The sequence below is a fragment of the Emydura macquarii genome, unplaced genomic scaffold, assembly GCF_026122565.2.
Source record: "Emydura macquarii macquarii isolate MOO-44397 ecotype Brisbane River unplaced genomic scaffold, CSIRO-AGI_Emac_v2 contig_1424, whole genome shotgun sequence".
Classification (NCBI taxonomy): domain Eukaryota; kingdom Metazoa; phylum Chordata; order Testudines; family Chelidae; genus Emydura; species Emydura macquarii.
Genome location: NW_027131561.1, coordinates 1693260 through 1712351, shown reverse-complemented (window position 1 = coordinate 1712351; position 19092 = coordinate 1693260). Strand labels below are relative to the sequence as shown.

Below are 19092 nucleotides of genomic sequence, written 5' to 3'. Positions count from 1 at the left end.
ACTTCCAATTTGATCCCGTACTGGTAAGATTTGGCAAGCACAGTGCACATCTGTTTGGTTGGATTTAGACAACTCTATGAGTTGGTGCTTTTGCTATGAGGAGTATGTTATAATGGGCCAAATTCTGCTATCCAATGTGCTTCTGCAACTCTGATGAAGAATGTGAGAGTTGTGTCAAATCACTTAGTGAAGAATTTGGCCTTATGTGATTGCAGAGCCATTACAGATTATTGGGCTCAGTAGAGGGGTTACTGGGTGAATTAAAGGGTTTGGGATAGACAGGAGGTCAGACTAGATGATCTAATGGTCCTTTCTGGCATTAAACTCTGTGAATTTATAAATTAATTATTCACCAGGCTGAGTCCCAAAATTAGTGACATAAGAAAATGTATTAAATGGCAACTGTGGCATTCTATTCTTGGCACTGCTTCTGAGTTGCTGTGGACCCAATCCAACACTGAAAGCAATGGAGAGACTCCCATAGCCTTCAGTGGGCTTTGGAACAGCTGTGTGTGCTGTTTGCTAAGTTACTTTGTAAAGTAAAAATCATAATGCTTAGTCACCTTTTGTAACAGACTTTGAGATCTGTACATGCAAAGTGCTATACCAGTACAAAGCATGAATTATTATTGCTGTTTGTTTATTTGGTCAGCAGCTCAGTTTGGTGACTTGTGAGTCAATTTCTTATTTTGAGTGTTTTAGGAGGTTTTCAAGTTAGTCAAGTTAGTTTTTGTGGGGTTTTTTTTGTTCATTTGAAGTGATTTAGTTGCAGTGGAAACAAGATAGTCAAATGATTTGGGTTGTCATTTACTTCTCAGACAAACACATTTGCCCGATGGGTCTCTTGGTTTTTGTAACAATTTAAGAGTAGAACCAGAACCTTACTAATGAATAAGCCATCTTGGGTAGAGGCTTTTTTTTTATACCATAAGTATGTTGAATATAAGCCATCTATGCAGAAACAAGGTTTGTTTTTGGTGGGGGTGAGGGGTGGTTAAGATTTTAATAGGGCTGGAATTACATTATTTAATATTACTATATAATTATACCAAATGTAATTCACAGCCCCTACTTGACCTATTATAACAAAGTGAAAGCTTTACAAATAATGATGTTGTCACTATTTCAGTGTCACTATTAAACGGAAAATTTACATTTTCTGAAACAAGGGAACAATATTATAAACTGAGCTGTTCTCTGTATCAGTTATGCAGGCAATACAGCATCACATTCTTTCCCCAACTACTTGTACAATTATTTTCTTGGCCATTTTGCAGCATGTATGCTGTGTATTTGCATCTATGGCACTTTGTGTTGAAAGGAAGAACTGAAGCATCTTAATCTGGGGAAGCCTGACAGCCTAGGGTTTGATAAGTGTTGCCAGACTTCACTTCCAGAGCTCTTGAAGATATCCAAGAGTGTGGAGCAGGACAGTATGGATTAGACACACGTCAGTTCTTCTCCCCCATGCACAGTTCATTGTGACCTTTATATGACCTTATGTGTTCAAATAAGAGGAGGTGATTACATAACTGAAATCAGCTCAGACTGGAGAAGTAAAATGTAGCCCACCAAAACAGCAACAGCCAAACTGACCTCATTGTTTTCATTTTGGTATTTGCTAACACATATTCAAAAGTGTACATCGGTTTCGGGTACAACTGTTTAAAGTATCGTATTTAAAGTATTTATTCACTATAAAGTATTGAATAATGTACCAAACCTTATCTCAGTCTTTTCAAGATGACTGAAAGAACAAGTCTGATATAATGATTTTAAAGTTCCATTTTGTGTGTGTGTTTGTGAGAGAGAGAGAGATCAAAAACAGGCCCCAAACCAACATAGTCATGTCCTAGGAATGCTATTGTTAATAACATATGGAAGTACCAGAGGAGGCCCCATATTGTCCATCTACAATATAACAATTTTTGCATGACATTATGTGGGATCTGGTTTTTTTTCCTCCTTGTTGATTGTGTGTGCATGTATGTTTTATGTACCTAAACAGGGAGTAAGTTGATTGAAGTTGGTAGGTCTGATTCACAGAAGTCAATGGAATTACAAGAGAGTAAAGCTGAAGTAATGCCAGGTGAATCAGCCCTATGGAGTTACTCTAGATAAAATTGGTGAGATCAAAATCAGGCCCTTATTTATGCAGAACCTTTAGTCAAATATCATCTCCTTGAGCTTTTTATTTTTTTTATCCCTTGCCAAACTGGTAAAAAAAAATATACTTACGTAGTCACTGGTTCACCATTTAGTTAGCAATCCTTGCCAGCCTCAGTAGAGGGGAAAACTCCAAAGACTGCAATAAATCAAATGAATAATGTGTCTGGAGGAAGTCTGTACAAATTGGACACGTCTAAATTGGTCAACTGAAACATTAAGATTTCTCACTCAAGGCTCATAAGACTCTCTCCAGTAGTAATTTGATTTGTACATCCTTTTCTGAGATGTTAGTCGATCCACCAGAGTGAAGCAGCGTATGCTTTCCATATCTAAAAGTGAATGGAAAAGGCTAGTATATGACCAGTTTGGGCAGGCTGGCTCACATTTAACTTTTGCATTCGTCTCACCACCTGGTTACAGACGAGCAGCAAAACAGACTTTTAGCCTTCAAACTAAGACAGATTTGGGATGGAGACAAAGATAAGCCTACCCTATGAACTTATTTGACTGATTAAAATGGCTTACTTGATTCCTATAGCTACTAAGAGACTGACTAGTAAAGTGTGCATGATTTTTTTTCTTGATTGTTCAGTCTACTGAAATTTTGAAGTGGGCCAACAGAGAAACCAACATGTGAAAATACAAAGGCTGAGATATATAATGAGTCATAAAGTTAGAAAAGGAAATAATTAGAGATGAACCTAAGCTGCATAGTTTGAATCTGAATTTCCTGGAGTTTAGGGGAGTGTTTTCACTGGGAAGTTTGATGTGGGCTCATCTCTAGAAAAGACCTATTAAATTTACGTGGTCTATCCCTCTACCAGTGCAGGATTGTTCACTGCAGTACATTTTCTAGTGCCATGTCTATTCTAGTTTTTACTTTCTTAAGTACTGAACTTCCACCATTTCCACTGAAAAAGTATTGTCACGCTCTAGTGGATGTTTCTGTTAGGAAGTTTTCCCTGATATATGCTTTGAAACATGAAGTAATTGAAGCAGATGATTGACAACTAATAATAGAAATATAATTATCAAGAGTCAAATATTAGCAGAGTAGAATTGACTTTAGTATGTGTACATTGTGGTATTATATAAATGTTTTGTTATAATAGAAATATAGTGAAAAAATAGTCTTAGAAAAAGCACATGGGCCCCAATCCTACAGATACTTATGCATGTGCTTGAATTTACTACTGTTAAGGAGTCTCAAGGTATTACTCACAGTAGTAAAGTTAAGGACATGTGTGTTTGCAAGATTGGGATCTCAGTGAGGTATATGAATCTGGATTAGTCTCCGAAGTGTTTTATTTGTTTAAGAAGCTATTCATTCTATATATTTTTCTAGTTATTTTTCTTTATAGCAAGAATCTCTAAAGTATAAATTATATAGGGACCTGGACCACAATTTCAGGTTCAAACATTCCTGAATTTTCTTAATAGGATTTGTGTGTGTCTGTAAATCTGAATGTAATCCTAGATGAAATGTTTCATTATGAAATATATCTGTATTGCACCAAACAAGAGCCTTTAATCTGCATAGCACTGAAATATAATGGTGGTTAAAATTCAGTTTCAAACCAGGATCTATGTTTTGTAGCTCAAGCTGATTTATTTAATATAAACTGAGCTCACAACCAAGCTGCCATTTGCAGTAGTGACAAGTCTCTCTGAAATCCTATCATGGTTTTGAGAAATATTGTAATAAGACTATCCAACATTTTTCTTATGTTGTACCCTTAACTACTTGTTAAGACCACGGACTTCAGTATAATAATGCTCTAATTCAAATCGAGGTCAAATAGGATTATTTTTCTAATGTAATCCCAGATCTGACACTAATCAAACGTTATGTAACATAACCAATAGTATATGAGCTGTTGCATTATAAAATAAACAAGTGCCATAGGCTTAAGTTTCACACTGAAAAATGATTGTCTTACACCAGATCCATGTGATATTTTGGAAAAAAGTTTAAGGCCCCTATTCAGCAAAGTACTTAAACGCAAGCCTACTTTTAAGCATGTGAGCAGTTCCCATTTATCCAGTCAACCCCCCTTCAAGGTGTGCTCTCATCCTTGCAACCTACTGCTCAGATGTTTCTGAGCACTGAATAAAGAGCAGAGCATGTGAAAAGGCAGTTGAGGGTACTGAACGCTTCCCTGGTACATGTTCTAGGATGTAGCTCTAAACCTGAATAGAGTTCAGATATGGAGGATACTAATTTTCTGCTTAATGGTCTGCTAGAACTGGATGCAACTCAAGTGGAAGACAAAGGCAAAACTGCCTTTGACTTCAGCGGTGCAGGATCGGTGCCATAAATGCCCTTGTAGCACATGCAAACATTCCAGCCAGGTTTATAATGGGGGTGAAGGGAAATCACATACGTGCTGCTTTGTTTACTGTGATTCACTCACTGAGTCACAGTTGTCTTCTTTGTTTGGGTTTTTCCCCCTCTTTTTTTCCCCCTTAACATAAGGAGGAGCGAGCTGCCAAAAACACACATACAAACAGATCTACCAACAAAGCAACAAAACTGACCTGAACTTAAGTCCTCCAAAACGGGATCACTGCCAGTATGGTTCTTTTTTCTTTTCTTTTAAAGATTACAACCTTGACAGAGTCCTCAGAAGGTAAATTCAATGGCATACACACAAAGTTGGAGCTATCACAAGTCACTTCCATCCCAGTTAGACTGATTTACTATTGTTCTACAGTCTGTTCAGTGGCCTTGGTTATAGGGAGGCTATTTTTTAAATAAAAAGGTGACGTGTTTTATGACTGTGATTAATGGAATTATGGGCTCATAGACAGCAGTCTATCGAACTAGTAATATGAACTAAAGCGCAAAGAATAAATCTGGGTATAAAGGGAAGTGATTTAAATTCAGTTTAAAAAAACTGTATAGACGATGCTTCACTTCATTCATCTTGGCTGATTCAATATATATCCAAAATAATATTTGCCATCGCTACTAAAATTCAGCGATTTTTTTTTAAACTTATTTCGCACTTACTTAGCATTGGCTTCTCTACTTTATTGATGCTCAAGATAAAACTTGTCACCACCTTTCCTGTACCAAACACTCATATAATGGCTTGCCTTATATCAGCTGAAAACTCACTGGGCCTTTCATTACTGTGACTTCAAATGATAAGTGTTGTCAGATCCAATGGTCCGGATATCTATAGGAAACAGTCACCGTGCCAGCCTTACTTCTCTTTAAAATTGTAATCCAGTCAGGCTTCCTTCTTAACTTTTTATAATGTATAAATACTTATTTGATTTTTATATAATCCCCCAAAATCAAGATAGGTTATGTTTCAACCACAAAATTTAGTAATATGTACTGGCTGATTAAAAGCAGATTTTCCCCATGATGTGTCCCATAAAATAAACATTTTAAAAAATGGAGAGGCAAATGTTTCTAGAAGCCAGAATTTTAAAAGCACTGCATAAATTGTGGTTCTTTAGAGGATCTTTTACCTGCGTGTGCCAGCAAAAGCCTTTTTACTATTAGTGATGTGCAAAGCTCAGCTTTGGAATGGATCCTTCTCCTAATACCTGGGTTGTGCAAGATTAGGCTAAACCAGTGCTCCCCAAAATTTTTACCTCGCATCCCCCCCCTTACCCATGTCTGTGCTCTCCCGCCCCCCCCCCCCCCCCCCCGGGGTCAGTGCCGAACCTGTGACTGGGAGCGGGGCAGTGGTCGGGGCCGAGTCTGGGAGTGGGGCTGTGGCTGAATCTGGGGCCAGGAGCGGGGCCAGAAACAGAACCGCAGCCAGGCCATAGTTGGAACCGGGAAGCCAGGGGTGGGGCCGTGGCTGGAAGCTGGGCTGTGGTCGGGGCCAAGGCTGGGAGTGGGATCATGGCCAAGCCAGGGTCCACTGCTGGGAGATGGATTGGGGCCGGAAGCGGAACTGCGGCTGGGCCATGGGCTGAGGCTGGGGGCGGGGTGGCGATGTGGCTGGGAGAGGGGCCACAGGCCAGGCTGGGAGCAAGGGACTGAGGCCTGGACTGCAGTTGGGGTCGGGATCGGGTCATAACTGGGGCAGAGCAGGGCTGGGTGGTGCTCCCACCCCACCCCCTGGGGGTGCTGGCACAGGCCTCACTGTGCCCCCTGAATGTTCCTTTATGTCCCACTAGCTGGGGCATGCCCAACAGTTTGGGGACCTCTGTTTTAAGCTCTCTCCTCTTATGGAAGCTTTTCCATACCCCTCATCATTTTTATTGCTCTTCTCTGTACTTTTTACAATTCTAATATATCGTTTTTTGAGATGGGGTGACCAGAACTGAATGCAGTATTCAAGATGGGGTCATACTATGGATTTATATAGTGACATTATGTTATTTTCTGTATTATTATCTATCCCTTTCCTAACAGTGCTTTATATTTTGTTACCTTTATTGACTGCTGCTGCACACTGAACAGATGTTTTCAGAGAATTATCCACAATGACTCCAAGTTCTTTCTTGACTGATAACAGCTAATTTAGACCCCAATCATTTTGTATGTATAGTTGAGATTATGTTTTCCAATATGCATTACTTTCACAGAATCACAGGACTGGAAGGGACCTCGAGAGGTCATCTAGTCCACCCCCCTGTACTCATGGCAGGACTAAGTATTATCTATCTGTTTGTATTTATCAACATTGAATTTCATCTGCCATTTTGTTGCCTGATCACCTAATTTTGTGAGATCCCTTTGTAACTCTTTGCAGTCTGCTTTGGACTTAATTATCTTGAATAAATTTGTATCATCTGCAAAGTTTGCCGTCTCACTATTTACCCCTTTTTACAGATCTTTTATGAATATATTGAACAGCGCTGGTCTCAGTACAGATCTTTGAGGGATCCTGTTGTTTTCTTCTCTTCACTGTGGAAACTGATTGTTTATTCCTACCCTTTGTTTCCTATCTTTTAACCAGTCACTGGTCCAAGAGAGAACTTTCCTTCTTTTCCAATGATTGCCTACTTTGCTTAAAAACCTTTGGTGAGGGACCTTGTCAAAGGCTTTCTCAAAGCCCAAGTACACTATATCCACTGCACCACCATTGTCCACATATTTGCAGACACCCACAAAAAAATTCTAATACATTGGTGAAGCATGATTTCACTTTACAAAATCTGCATTGACTCTTTCCCCAACATATTGTGTTCATTTATGTGTCTGAAAATTCTGTTCTTTACTATAGTTTCAACCAATCTGCCTCATACTGAAATTATGCTTATGGGAGTCTGTAATTGCCAGGAATACCTCGGGCATCTTTCTTTTAAAAATCAGACTTATTTAGCTATCCACCATGATCTGATATAGAGGCTGATTTAAGTGACAGGTTACACACCACAGTTAGTAGTTCTGCAATTTGATATCTGAGTTCCTTCAGAACTCTTGGGTGAATGCTGTCTGGTCCTGGTGACTTATTACTGTTTAATTTATCAATATATTTCAAATCCTCCTCTATTGATATCCCAATCTGGGACAGTTCCTCAGATTTGTCACCTAAAAGCCATTGCAACTCACCTTGTAATTACACATAATATGTGTGTAGGCCAGTGGTTCCCAAACTTTTCCTCTTGCCCCCACCCCCTTTGCCACTGATAGAATGTGTCTGCATCCCCTGAGCCTGAAGTGGAGTCATGGCCAGGCCAGGGTCTGTGGCAGAGGATGGGAGCTGAGAGCAGGAGCCAGGGCCAGTGGCCAGGAGTGGGGGCTGGGAGATGAGAGCAGGGGCTGAGGGTGGGATCCAGAGGCTGGTGGCTGAGCCGCAGCTGGGAGCAGGGCCGTGGCCAGGGCTGGGGGCAGAGCAGGAGCAGAGCTGCCAACAGAGTGGGACTGGGTGGTGCTCCCTCCCTACCCCCACCTGAGGGCTGTCCCGAACCCTGCTGCGTTGTCCCCCCGGATGTTCCTCCACATCTCCCTAGGGGAGCCTCACAGTTTGGGGACCACTGAGCTAGAAATTTTGTAAGCATAGGCTCTTGGGAGATTTCCTGATTTCCAGTACTTCCCACTTCTTGGTAGGCCAGAAATACAGTGAGAGTGGCTGTCCTCTCTTATGATATTTGAGCACTTCAGTTCCCAACTTCAGCTACTACAAAAAAAAAAAAAAAAATGCAGAGATGGACAAAAGTCAAATGTAACTGGGACCAAAAGTTGTCCACACCTTTACTAACCTCTAAAAGTTCAAGATTCAGCCAAAAATTTGAGCAAATTTTTAATTTAGCCATAACACCTCAACCTTCCCTTCTTAATTACTAATTAGAGCTAAACCAAAATCCTACACCCAAGCCACCCCCAGATTTTGGGATATTTGAAATCTAGATTGAAATCTGAATTTGGCATCTGTTGCCCATCTCTAGTGGCAGTTTTGTGCTGTGCCTACTTGGACAGTACACAATAATATTAGTGCATTGTTTTTGCAATAGATTTGAATGCACTGAGAAAGATATATTGAATTTCGTATGAAGCTATCCTATGGAAAAACCAAATCAAGTACTGTAGTTAGAGATCTTCTTTTGTTCTTTCCTTGTATCTATTTAAAATAAACTATAAAATTGAAAGTAAATAACTAGTATATGTACCATGGGCCTGAGTGTCATTATATTAAAGCATTAAAGAGAACAGATCATCTTAGTGGGAAACTGTACAGAGGAATTTCTCTTTTTAAATTATTTAAATGTTGTTACTCTAATTCCTTAGCTCTGAAGCCTATAATAATTTGTATTTGCATGAGACTTTATCCCAGATATACAGAACAATGGCATTTGATTTTGTCCAACAAGTGTGCTTTATCTGAAGTTTATCCCAATCTTTTCGCGGTATCAAACATTCCTCTTTATGCTGTGAAATAGGTGTGGGGAGAAGAGCTGAAATAGTTAAAGAAATAAAGGATAAAGACAGGACAACTCAGAGGAGTTTTTAGCTTAGCAGGTATAGCTATTCTAGTCAAAGAACAAAAAAAAAAAAACTTCAGAGCTATCCAAAAAGAGGAAGCAATGTGCCAGGGGCAGGTAAGTAAGGGAGGAGCTATAGAGCTTGTCAAGAAGACTTCGATCTGTGTTATTAAAAGTGTTTTCAGGTTAAGTAGATCTGAAACACTTTGATTATCCCCATGATGCTCCATTTTATGTAAAAAGAAAAAGAAAATTGGCAACGTTCTTACAAAATTTAGAACGAATTCTAATTTAGTGTAGATCGTTTAAATTATATTGGCTTCAAAAGCTGTTCCCTTGTATTACATTTTTTAAATGAAAAATATTCTTAGCCTATTGATTGCTTGTTATCTTTGAGTTTCTCCTTGTGGTACACTGTGATTAGCGGCGGTATAAGCTCAATTCCCATAAGTGTGTATCAACATCATAGTTATTTCTGCTTCACAATGTATGGAATGGCTGTTCAGCTCTGTGCCTTTGGACTTGAGATGAATTACTCCCATTAACTGAACAGATAATCATTCTGTGGGTTAAGACAGTCTGGAGAACTACATGAGACAATTGAACATGTCTATAGGTGAATAGGATAAAAATTAGCTCAAGTTCTTCCATATGCACCTCATATGCTGGCACATCCACTTGACAGAACAGAACATCACCCTACAGAAGCAACAGTTGGGTTGGAGAGGGAAGACATTACATTCAAATATACTCAAAACCGAGCTTTCCTTTATATTTAATATTCTGTATATCTTTTAGAATTGAGTGGCAGCTTTTTCTAGTGGATCAGGCATTGCACCTGGAACCAGGAGGCATGGGTCTTAGTCTCTGTATTTCTCTTAACTAATTCTGTGACCTTTTAATTTTAGTCATCCAAGCTTAAAAATGTGGGCCTTAACCTCTGTGTCAATTAGTCCACTTGTAAAAGGCAGATAATAATACCTACCCATTTCACAGGGGCCTTGAGAAAATTAACTAGTTACTGGCCTTACCCCCCATACGCCCCTAAGAGATCTGTTCTTTCTTTTGCCAGCAGATGGCCCCAAAATATGGGGAATACAAAGATGGCTTATAATCACCTTTAACCTATCCCAGTACAGTTCCTGCTCCAGGCACAGGAATGGAGGAATTGAGAATCGCTACCAACGTTTATAGAGTTCTCTGATCATGTCACATACTAGATGAATGCTAAGTCACGTTGATACTACCACGTGCTCTCCTGGAACGTTTGTCATAGCAGCGTTCACAACTTCAGAAGGAATGTTCTTAGAACGTCCCAAAAAAGTAAATGAAAGCCTTTTATAAACGATAAAGGGAAGGGAATTCTTACTTATATTAATACTGTCAGAGTGTGTGTGTGTTTGTGTAATATAAATATATATTTGAACAGGCAAGAAGAAAAAAATGTTATTTTACCCTATCCTGTGTTGTTCCTATTGTAACTGGCTGCTGTAAGTTTCTCTTTGTAACCCTTTGAATAGGAAGGTTCTACAGTGCAGGAAAATATCATTGGTAGTTGGTACCCTACTCATACCAATTAAGGCAGTGTCAGCATCAGACAGCTTTTTTTCTGCTTAGCATATATAGAATCTCATTCTTTCATTTTGACTGTATCATCAACCCATGTAATAGTTTAGGCCTATCCAAATCTGCAGTGGTAGGAGGGAGGCAGCTAATAAATTCAAAGGAAGAAAAATGCTACCTTCCTTTTCTGTACATGCCACTTTTTGCATGAGACCACTAATTTGGCAAAGGACATTGGTTTACATTTGGTTTTCATATATTTTAAGGCTAGAAGAGACTATGATGATCTTGTCTGACTGACTGCTTAAGACAGGCCAACCAGCCTCACCCAATAATTTCTTCATCAAGCCCACAACGTCTGTCTGAGCTAGAGCATTTCTTTTAGAAAGACATCCAGTGTTGATTTAGAGCCTGCAAATAACACCACATCCCTCGGTAAATTGTTCCAAATGGATAATTAACCTCACTGTTAAACTCAAACTTATTTTTAGTTTGAATTTATCCAGCTTCAACTTCCAATCATTGACTCAAACCATTCTTTAGACTTGTGGAACAAAAATGAAACACTACCCTCTCAATTGTCCCTTATAATTACATTTTAGTGATTCATTCTGGGTGGATTTGGCCCCGTATACACTCCATAAATAATCATGTTTTAAAATGGTTGAATAAAGCTCCATCTTCATTACAGTTGTAACTGATTCAATTGACCTGCTTACAACACAGCTACACAGTTAAAAGTTACAGTGTTGATTAAACCAAGTTGCTTGTACCTGGTTAAAAGAAGCATGTGAGTTTTGGTTAGTTGTGTTGCTGTTTAAGGTATCATAAGCAGACTTTGAAGTCAGAACTTCTTTTAAATAGAAAAGTTCCCAGCATTTTGGGTGGCATTGCTTGTTTAGGCTAAATGCAATTTTACAGGGCAACAGTGCATTGGCAGAAGGGCCAGAAACCTAATTATTTTTCATATGAGCATATACAATGCATTAGATATGTTATGACTCTCCTCCTGCCATGCCCAAAAATTCCTCTTGGATTTACAGATAATCTGTCAAGGCTCATATAACATTTATTTTGCTGTTTGATCTTCCATGCAATCTAACCTCACACTTGTATCTGTCAATGTTACCATTAAAAATCAGTATTTTCAGGAATTTTTAATTTAACCATGGACAGAATCTTATACAATGTGATCCTTCTCTTTTGTACATTCTATATGGAAAAAAGAATGTCACTTTAGAATTAAAACGGGGATTAAGCAGAATATTTAAGCAGATCTATAAGGACAGATGTCTAGCACTTTATGCCTTTTAAAGATTATCTATTTGTGTTTGCAGAGTTTAAGAATGGGATGTACTTTACAAGACTAATTCTGAAAATACGAGTGTTAAACCAATAGCTCCATACCTGAGGGTAAACTTAAGAACTTTAAAATAATCTGTTTGAATTTTATTTAAAAAATAAGTAAATACAGATAAGTGTTACATTGTCAGTATAGTGTTGTATTACTCACACAAGACAGATATTAAGTATGACAATAAACATCTGACTAGATGAGTTGAGAAACAATGCAAGAAGAGGATTGGAAACAAATTCAGCATACATTCCAATAACTAAAACCAAAGTGAAGAGTGTCTATTATTATTACTAATTGTTATTACAGTAGCACCATTCACATTCACAGGGGGTAGAGGTGTTTAGGTTGTACAGTAGTAAGACTACTCTAGAAAGGCAGGTGAGTGTAATGGATTGGTGTGTGCTAAACCCATTGCTTTGTGAATTGGGCTGTCCATTGTGGTGAAGTTTACTAAATCCACATCAAGCCTGAATATTTGGATGGGGGGCAGGGAAGGTATGATGGTGAAATTCTCCTCCTCAAACCCAGTGCCAGTATCAAGTGTTCCAATCTCCAGAATAGAACTGCAGCCACCCTGTGCTGCTTACCCATAGAACTAGTACCACTCATTCCACACTCAGACAGACAGTTGATCCTGCTCTCACCCTACCCCAGCACACCCTCAAAGTGGGTGGGATGTAAATTTCACTTCTCTCCTTTACCCAAAATATTCAGGCTTTTAGTGGATTTCACCACAACTGACAGCCCATGACTGAGACACAGCTATCACTTTAGCACACACATATCCTATAATCATGCTCATTACTGTGCTAGCCCTGCATACACTGGTGCAGTTCCACCGCACATAGGAGATATGCAAGCACCCCAGCGTGGCCACTCAGCTGACTTTGACACAAGTACACTCTCTCTCACTCACACAGACAATGTGAAGGATCTTGGTGAATAAGAGCAGGAGATGCAATATGATGGCGCATGGACGTATAACTAGATGCCCTGAGCTCTAATTCTAGTTCTGCAAATACTTAGCAGTTTAGCCCTAAGCTCTGTACTTCTCACTCTTTGTATGTAAGATTTTGGGGCAGAACAATTTCCAAGCATATCATTAATACATCATTGAGGATCCCATGTGCGTTCTCGTAGCGATATATTTTATATATCAACATCAGGGCACTATTGCATGCCTGAGTGCCCTGATCTTGACAATATATGGAAATCTTCCCACAATATAGTATATTGTATTTTTATTCAGGATTTGTAATAAAATCTAAGGTAAGTTTTTATGTAAATCAGAGAAAAATACCTGATGTTCATGAGTTCATAGTCCTAATATGGGACTCTTCTGATTTATTGAGTGTTTCTGCAATATGCCATAGTAGCACAGGGAACATTTGTCTTAGTGGTTTGTGCCTCATCTGTTTGTGTCAATCATGTCAAATAAAGAATTTTAAGTTGGGAGGACTAAATCAAGACTTAGGTATTTTATTTCAGTCAAAAGTTTGCAATGTAGAAAAGTTTTCAAATATCTGTTACAAATTGTATTCATATTCAATAAAGTGTTATAAAGTATCATTTAGACTAGAGATTGTACATGCTCTCTTAATGTTGGTGTTTTCCAAACCTCATGATGCAGAAATGCAGGCACTTTCCATTGTGATTGTATACACCTCTCTAGACTATGCACATGACTCTCAGTTCCACAGGTGCATAATGAATATATAGTTTTGTAATTAGATGCTCATTCAAATATAGCATATGAGGTACAGATCAGCCTCTTCAATGAAGAATGCTCATTCCAGTTGCTTTATTTTTTAAATGGACTATAAAATAAAGCTCAATGAAATATTTGTAGAAGATATTTCTACGGCAAAATAATGTGATGAATGATATCTGTAGCTCTCATAGGGTGAAAGCAAAAAACCAAAATAATTTGCCTCAAGCCCCCAAGTTTATGTTCAGCGAACAATTTTGAATGGTCTTGAACTGCACTCATTCAGTGTTTTCCACATCAGCTATAGTAATACAGGTACATCTAAATACTGAATTGCTTCAGCATTGAAATACACCTGACTTTCACGTATTTGTAGCAGCGTGCAATAGTGGATAAGAACCAATCAGCATGGCTATGGGACGGGTGCTTAAAGGTCTGAGTTTAACAAAAATGTCAGCCCCATCCTGGAAATAGAAGAGGAAGGATTCAACCACACAAGAATATGCACAGACTTTTAAGTAATGCACTGAAGAGATAAAGGCAGCAGGAAAAAAAAAAGCTTAAATGAGTTAATGCTAGCCAAAGGGCTTTAACAAATATATCGAGGGAGTGGGAGGTATGATGGAGAATAAAAGTCCATTAATAGAAGAGGAGCAGAGATGAAATTAATGATGATCGCTCAGCATCTTCTTGTTTATTTCATTGTCTATTTGCAGAGTAAAATACAATTGGTGTGGTGGGAAAATCCCTTGTCTATAGTAAATCTTGCAAACATTTACACAAACAAACAAGTAACTACTCACACAAGTAGTCCACATTGTCTTCAAATAAGACTTTTGCATATAATATAACTCACACGCATGACTGTTTACACAGTGGTTCTCAAATTTTTTGTATTGGTGACCCCTTTCACACAGCAAGCCTCTGAGTGTGACTCCCTCATCCCCGTGGATGCCTGCCCCTGGCCCTCCATAGACTCCACACTCCCCCTTCACCCCAACCCCTGCATCCCACTCCTGTGCCCACCTGGGGAACCTGACCTGCATGCACGGAGCAGCTGCTATTGCTGCTCGCTCCCACCTCAAAAGCTGCTCCTCCAGGCACCCCTAGGGGGCTGTGAGGGGGAATGAGGAACAACATCAGGGCTCCCTGAATCCAGGTCACTTTCTCCACTTGGGCTGTGTAAGGGGTGGGCAGAGAGCAGCAGCTCCTGATGCTCGCCTCACAGCGCTGCCCAGAGGGAAAGTGACCTGGATTCAGGAAGCCCTGGGGTTGCTTCTCGCTTCCTCCCGCCCCACACAGTCCCTTAGTGGGGCACAAAGGAAGTTTGGGAGATGAGCAGTATCTGTATCACCACTCGCTCCATTCCCCCATGTTCCTCCACCAGGAGAAAGCAGGGAGGCTCACAAGTCCATGCCTGGATGAGATCAGGGCTCACAGCTCACAACCCTCTTGTAATCACATCGTGACCTCCTAAGGATCATGACCCCCAGTTTGAGAACCAAGGGTTTACAGGGCGTACAAGTAGGGCCCAGTCTAACTCTCATTAAAATCGGGAAGTTGGATGAGGCTCTTAATAAATTTATGTATATCTATCTCTCTTACTCGCATACTTCTTTTATATAACAATATGATACAGGGCAGATAAGGGAATACCTGGAGAACTAGATCATAAAAATAAGTTGATATACACATACTAGGGTATAAAGGAAATTAACTAATGAAATAATCATAATTCACCACTACATTTGAAAAATCTTGACTAACTGGTCAGTTATTGACGGGAGGAAAATAAATGTACAGATTTTTAAAAAGGGTCTTGAGTAACATCAAAATAGGATACTTTTCATTCTGAAATAAAATGTCCACACACACGCCAGATCTACATTAAAAAGTTTTGTTGTCATACCTGTCAGTCAGAGGTGTGAACAAATGACATCCCTGAACTGTCATAGCTATGCTGCTAAAATTCCCAGTGTAGATGTACCTAGCCTTCTGTCTTCTAAACTGCTTCTGTTGTCTTAGGATATGTCTACACTAGAGTGCTTACCGTGGCGCAGCTTTCCCGCAGCTGCGGCACTGTAAGTTCTCTAGTGCAGCCATTCTATGCCAACAGGAGAGAGCTCTCCTGTCAACCTCATTAATCCACCCCCAACAAGCAGTGGTAGCTATATCGGCAGGAGAAGCACTTCCGCTGACATAGTGCTGTCCACACCAGTGCTTATGTCCGTGTAACTTACATTGTTCAGGGGGTGTTATATTCACATCCCTGAGTGACATACATTATACCAACATAAGTGGTAGTATGTATATACCGTTAGCTAACATAGTTCACAGAAGTGATGTTACTATACAGGCAGAAAAACTCTCATCCTATTGGCATATGCTGTGTCTATGCTAGGGGCTATGTTGGCACAGTTATACTGATAGTATAGCTGTATCAGCAAAGCCTGTGCACCTCACAGACTTGCACCGAAACAACAAAAAGTGTGAATTCAAACCAGTTGAGTTATGCAAAGTTGTGTGTAGATCAGCCTTTCACTCATGCAAAAAGCCCTTAGAATTACCAGCCCCAAATGGTAAAAAATTATGAGTTGGGCTCACAAAAGTCATGAGATTTTAAAATAATAATGTGGGGGTTTTTCTTAGTGCTTTCTGGCTTTTGAACTTTTGAAATGCATTAGGGTCATATGTTCAAGCTGTTCTCCACAACCAGCAGGGATAGAAACAGTGTGGGAGAGTTTTGTTGATTAATTAAAGCTCAGACTCTCTTGTATTCACTTGTCTTCAGGAGCTGGGCTCTAAATAAAATTTCAGCTTCATTTCATTTCATTTCATAAGAACCATGATAAAAACAGTAGAGTTTTTATCTGAGTGCTATTTATTTCACTCATAAATATGAGGATAAAGAGCCATAAGCAATAAGCCCCATAGGATTATGAAGAAGAAATCTTCTTAGAGAAACTTGATTGCTGTCCCTGATAGAATTACAAAGTTAGCAGACAAATGGAACAGAGTAGATATCATATTTGGCTTTTAATAAAGCATCTGATACTGTCTTTCTCAAAAAGAACTGGGACAAACAAAATTGGTAAGGGATGATATTTCATTTTCATAGTCAAAAGAGATTTATTTGAAATGATGAAAGAAAAATACAGAAAGATTGAAGCTCTTGACAGCTATCTTTGGCTGATAGTAAATCAATTACAGTTTTGCTTAAAAATTGTGAATTGCAGTAAGTTTGTAAGAAGGGCATGCGCACTTAGCACATGCACTACCAGATATGTGCAAGTACATGACTAAATAGGTACTTCTTACCATGTGCATGCTCAGAATATCTGGTAGTACAGATAAATAAGAGAGCCACTTGTGCATACCTACAAACATACAAAAACTAGGCCCTGAAAGTATAGCAGTTTTCCATGTATTTGCCTAAAATCCTAAATTCTGCAGAATACTGAAATGTTCTTTTCTTTCTTTTAAACAGCAAAATTTGGAGAATAACCTCACGAACCTTATTAAGAGGAATACTGAACTGGAAACTCTCTTGGCTAAACTCATTCAAACCTGCCAACATGTGGAAGTGAGTATTGAGCTATCCTTGAAATACTTGATGTCTGAATCATTTATTTACAGCCGATGCCTGTGCACTTCATAAATCTTTTAGCTTCTAGGAATTTTGGAGGAACTTCCAAGATCATCAGTTTGAATCAAATGTAAAATGTATAGTCAACTGCTTGACCACACTTTGGTTCATTATGAAATATATTCAAGAGGCCAAATAACTCATGTCAGTCAGGTTTATTGCTTTAAGCCAATAATAATGTTGTACAGAAAAAAGGTTCTATATAATACCAATCTCTGGGAAGCTGTCTCATGCAGCAATGTTGCATTTACCTTATGTAGATGGTGTGTTCCCAAAGTTACACATTTCAGCAAGTATTATTTATACAATAATTTTACAAGTCAAATAACTCTTTATGCATCACTTAAAGTTCAACCCATCAGTTTGCCCCAGTTCCCGAATTTCTTCTTCTGTTCCTTCCTTATCTTTGTTTTGGATCCTAGCATTCCAGGTACTGGTTCATGATGGTACTTCCCTAGCTTGTACTAAGACGTGGAACAAATGTATCATGATTTTAACAAGTTTCCTATCTGCTTATGCTTATGCTTATGCTTGCTTCAGCAAATGCAAGGAGTTATGGGATACATTGCATAAGTGAATAGGATTATGGTATTGGCCAATGTAGACTATATCACTGTTACAATATTTGTGCTCAATGTTATTGGTCCTTGGTGCTTAGCACATACTAATATGTAGTGTGGGTAATGCATATTATTAATACAATATACATATATGTTAGCCAGCATATATTAGCTAACAATGATGAACGTGTGGGTATTTTTCTAGCAAAATATTCTCTTGATGCATCTGCCCTTCTCCATAGACTGGGTGGAGAGAAAGAGAGGACTCCTCCCCATTCCCTTTCTGTGATAGTTATATGGCTACCGTTATATTTTTCTGAACATCTCATACTCTTTTAAATATTTACCTCATAACACTTAGGTGAGGTGGGGGAGCACTATTATCCCTATTTTACAGATAGGAAACTGAGTGACTTGCCCAAGGTCACCCAGGAAGGCTGTGGCAGACAAAAGACTTGAGCACAGGTTTCTCAAGGCCTAGGCTAGTGTGCTAACCCCTGGATCGTCCTTTAGGTATAGCCTTGAGCCCTGGGGTGGTGCATAAGCCGAACCCCCTTGACAAGATTCAGACTCAGACTTTAAGGCCAGAAGACACCATCGTGATCCTCTTGTCTGACCTCCTTCCCTCTTTCCTCCTTGTTCCATGGGGTAGTAACTTGCTACTGGCTTTTCAGAAGTAAATTAAAATAATTATATGCTAGCTCAACTGCACTGATTGGCACATGAGGGGGAGAGTAAAAGCAAGACTCTAGGGCAAGTGGCTGTAGAGAGCAACAGAGAATGCTCTCATTCCTCTGCACGAATGTTCAGTCCAAGTCATGATTCAGCCTCCATTTGGGGCAGTGTTTCCAATACAACACTCCTTTATTTAAAATATAACTGGTGAGAAAACTTCTGTGAAAGCAAAGAAAAACTTGCAAAAATGTTTTTTATATTTTCCAATCTGTTCAAGAGCTAGTTGGAAATTTTCAGCAAAAGGAGGTTTTGACAAAAAAATAGGAAAATATTTTGGCAAAACTTTGTTTTCTCACCAGCTTTAATTTAAAATATGTCTCTTCTCTCTTCGAGTGATTGCTCATATGCATTCCAATGTAGGTGTGTGCGCGCCCCGTGCACAGATTCCTGGAACTTTTTTCCCTAGCAAGCCCCGCATGGCCAGCTCAGGCGCCCCCTGGAGTGCCGCGCTCATGTCGCG

At 39.3% G+C, this 19092-nt stretch overlaps 1 protein-coding gene across 4 annotated transcripts in view; it reads left to right on the top strand.

Moving 5' to 3' along the window:
• MID1 (midline 1) overlaps positions 1–19092 on the top strand; it is a 326390-nt gene that overhangs the window by 239469 nt on the left and 67829 nt on the right. For all 4 annotated transcript variants that reach the window (XM_067553016.1, XM_067553018.1, XM_067553015.1 and 1 more), the window contains one exon: positions 17179–17274. In XM_067553016.1, the coding sequence (XP_067409117.1) occupies positions 17179–17274 (96 nt within the window). The remainder of the gene's footprint in view (positions 1–17178; positions 17275–19092) is intronic.